The sequence below is a fragment of the Antrostomus carolinensis genome, unplaced genomic scaffold (assembly GCF_000700745.2).
Source record: "Antrostomus carolinensis isolate BGI_N321 unplaced genomic scaffold, ASM70074v2 scaffold37688, whole genome shotgun sequence".
Taxonomy (NCBI): domain Eukaryota; kingdom Metazoa; phylum Chordata; class Aves; order Caprimulgiformes; family Caprimulgidae; genus Antrostomus; species Antrostomus carolinensis.
This window is the reverse complement of record NW_010335666.1, coordinates 904-4269: the sequence shown is the minus strand read 5'-3', so window position 1 is coordinate 4269 and position 3366 is coordinate 904. Positions and strand designations below refer to the sequence as shown.

At 47.1% G+C, this 3366-nt stretch overlaps 1 protein-coding gene across 1 annotated transcript; it reads left to right on the top strand.

Annotated features, from left to right (window-relative positions):
- Positions 1–70: 70 nt before the first annotated feature.
- HHEX (hematopoietically expressed homeobox) lies at positions 71–1997 on the top strand (the record flags this gene model as incomplete). The annotated part of the gene is made up of 2 exons (XM_010174636.1): positions 71–121; positions 1764–1997. Coding segments are annotated over 2 exons (285 nt in total), but the record flags the coding sequence as incomplete, so codon positions are not given.
- Positions 1998–3366: the final 1369 nt, after the last annotated feature.

Sequence of the window (3366 nt, the reverse complement as noted above, 5' to 3'; positions counted from 1 at the left end):
CGGGTAAAGGCTCCTGGCTCTTACCGGCTCCGAGACTACCCTGGGCCTTCTTCTCCTTGTCGTTGCTCAGGTCAAAACGTGGTTTCAGAATCGCAGAGCCAAATGGAGGCGTCTAAAGCAGGTACGGGGATGCTTCCGTTTCTATAGAAATAAGTATTTTAATTGTCTTATCTTACACCGTGCTCGCCTATTCCAGGTTGTGTGCAGAAGTCATCTGAAAGGCTGTTTAACCTCTTCACCTTGATTAAAAAGACAAATAGTCATGCTGGAATCCATGAGGGCTCGTTCAGGCAGCACTAACGTTAAAAGCTCCTAATGTAGTTCCTATATCAATTACGCCCGGCTTTCACACACTGCCTATTAAAACTCCACGCTAATTGTTTTGTAAACCCATATGTTGTTTAGCCAATTAACCTGGAGAAGATAAGTCATTGTCAGTAAATTACTTAGGCAGTTGTTTTGGAGAAGAATATTTACTGGTCTTTTAAATCACCCCCTCTTAATAAACACATGTCGATTTATTCTGCAAACGTTGGGAGAGGCGGGTACAAATGCCTTGTTTGTTTCTGAGGAGCCGAATGGAAAATTAAGTAGCTTTTACTTTTCATTTAGGAATAGTTAAGGTGTGTGAGGCTGAGCTGTTGAAGTGGTTTCCCTTCCCATAGAAACTGTGCTTAAGCAGATAAATGGGGTTTTTTTTTACCACCCAAAGGGCCTGATCCTACACAGCTCAGCGAGATCGAGGCCCCTTGGTCAAAGATTTGTGAAAAATCCCTGCATTGTGGCTGGAGTCTGGTTTCAGTAAGCGTGACAGGGATAGCCAAGTTTTACTGGTTTCTTAGCCTTTAATATAAAATTAATAAGAAAAGAAAACTAATCACAGTGCCACGTGCTAGATGTGTTTGTTGTGTGACCTTTCCCCAGGTTTCACTCGTACTTCAATTGCTTTTTAATAAAATCCTTTTACTCTGGCAAGAGGCAGGCTGGGTCCCCAGGAGTGCCTCTTCGGCGGGGCTGGACCTGCGCTGCTATGTCCAGAGATCTCGCTTGGGATCTCGGCCATTTTAAGTAATTTCCTCCTTTTCTTTCGGTTGAATCCATTTCTCCGAGCCCACATGGTTGTATCATGGGTGCGTGTCTCTGCCCGCTTTCTCTTTGCTTCAGAGTATCATTCAGTGCCCGCTTAGGGGACTGGGCTCCCCAGACGGCTGCCAACACAGGGCTACTCCTGCCTTCGGAAATGGGGTTTTGGTTTGATATGGTTTGTTTTTAATGGTGAGTGTTTTAGTGTTGAGTTTTAGCTTAATTAGTAATTTTTCCCCGTTTGCTTTCTGGCCACTGATGGATTCAGCCTCCCTCCTTTTGCTGTTGGGTGTAATTAAAGAAAGATCAGGGCAGGAGGAAGCTGTGTGTCGGTGTTTGTAGACTCGTAATAAACATTTGCTTTGCTAGAGACAAAAGTTCAGAGGTTCCTGGGCTCCAGCAGCTCCTGAGTCTTTTGAAGTGACTGCGATAACCATCGCCAAGGAGCCTTATTCACAGCAGCGGCCCTTGTGGCTGCTGGGGAAGGGATCAGAGTTGAGCCCCTGCGTGTGGCTGAGTCCTTGCCCGCCCCATCCCACTCAGGCTTATAGGCAGAGGGCCGGGGAGGTAGCGGGACACCTGTCATTTCCTGGGCTTTCCCACCCAGCACAGCTGGAATTCCCAGGCCTCCTGGCTCCGTGGCCCTTGTTTCTGTTTAAAGCAGGCTTTTTTCATTGCAGGAGAACCCCCAGGTCACCAAAAAAGAAGAAGTGGAGGGTGCTGACAGTCACAGTGACCAAAGGCCAGAGAGCTGCCCAAGCCCCGAGCAGAAGGGTAAGGAGGTCTCCCTGGAGGGCTCGCAGTACACCCCCTCGCCGGCCTCACAGGAGGACCTGGAGTCTGACGTCTCTGACGACTCCGATCAAGAAGTGGACATTGAAGGCGATAAAGGCTATTACAATCCTACCCACTAACGGCCCGTCAGGAGAGTGGACCCTAACTTGGCTTGCACTTTACCAGGGGCTGGTTTGGAAGGACATTATGCCACAGGAAAAAAACTTTGACTGTTCCACTGAAAGAAAAAAACCCACAACACCGAATAGACTCATTTTATAATAAGGAGAGAAAGAAATATGTATTTTCCGCAAACAGTCAATTTTTGGCAGATCTCTAATTTGATTAAAGGAGCATGGTTTGTATTTAATTATTTGTAAGATACGTTTGTACATTAATCAATGTTCTAACTGGAATATTATACTGCACCCTGTCCTTACTCACAGGGCGTCTGAATCAGCTGCTGGTGGTGATCAGGCAAAACTCCTCTCTAGCAAGTGTGGAAGTGAGTACGGATTGCAGGACTAAGCCTTTTGTGTGTGTAAACAAATGTAGTTTAAATAGATTAATTTAAACGCCCTTTGCAAGCAGAGAAACATGTTCTGTGAAATAGGGAGGGATTTTACTATCCCGACAAGTGCCTTATGCTCACGCCCTTTTACCTGCCATGGTGCTCTCTCCTGAGACATCCCTCTGTTCATCAGGTAGAGTCTTTGGATAGATTCATTTTTACTCTTGCATGAGATGAAATGTGCCTTTTCATATTTTGGAGGACTTTGCTGGATGGTTCTGTTTTCAGGGAAAAAAATACATCTTTTTCTCCTTGAAAATCTCTAGCACTGTTTTTTACAGATTTTGTATTTGAGAAGAAAATGCAGGGAGTGATAGGGCCCTGCAGCAGGAGAGAAACTGGCATCAGCTGCAGGGGCACATAGCTGTGGGAAAATAATGACTATTGTATACATACCTGCTTCTGTACATACTAGTTTTCTTTAAAAGTCTTGTGGTTTTATACCTCACGTTGTTCATATTTTGTACATATTTGTTCAATGTTAAAAAAAAAAAAAAAGTGCAAAACCTGGTATTTAATTTTTGATGGACTTGTCCGTGAAATAAAACTTCACTCTGGACCACCAGCCCTGCCAGCCGTCCAGTTACTGGCAGGAGAAGTCCCAAACCTCCCCCCCGCCAGCAGTGCCCCAGGTGTGTTGTAATCGGGCTTTTCCCTCTGTACGGTCCCGGTCACCGGCCACCCCGCAGCCCTCCGGGCGGCCTCGCCTTGCGGGGATGGATCTCGCGTGGGCTCATTCCTTATATTTTTGCTGTTTTTCAGCCTGACACCCCGCGGTTTGGTTTTGCCTGTACCCGTACTTGCACGGGAACGGTCTCTGCGGCGGGTGGAGGAAAGCCTGGTGTGCGAGCCCCGGCTGGAAGAGGAAGCGTTTACTCCCGAGTCGCCCCGACCCTGGGGGGGGCCGAGGGCGCGCAGGCTGGAGTTGGAGTGGGGCC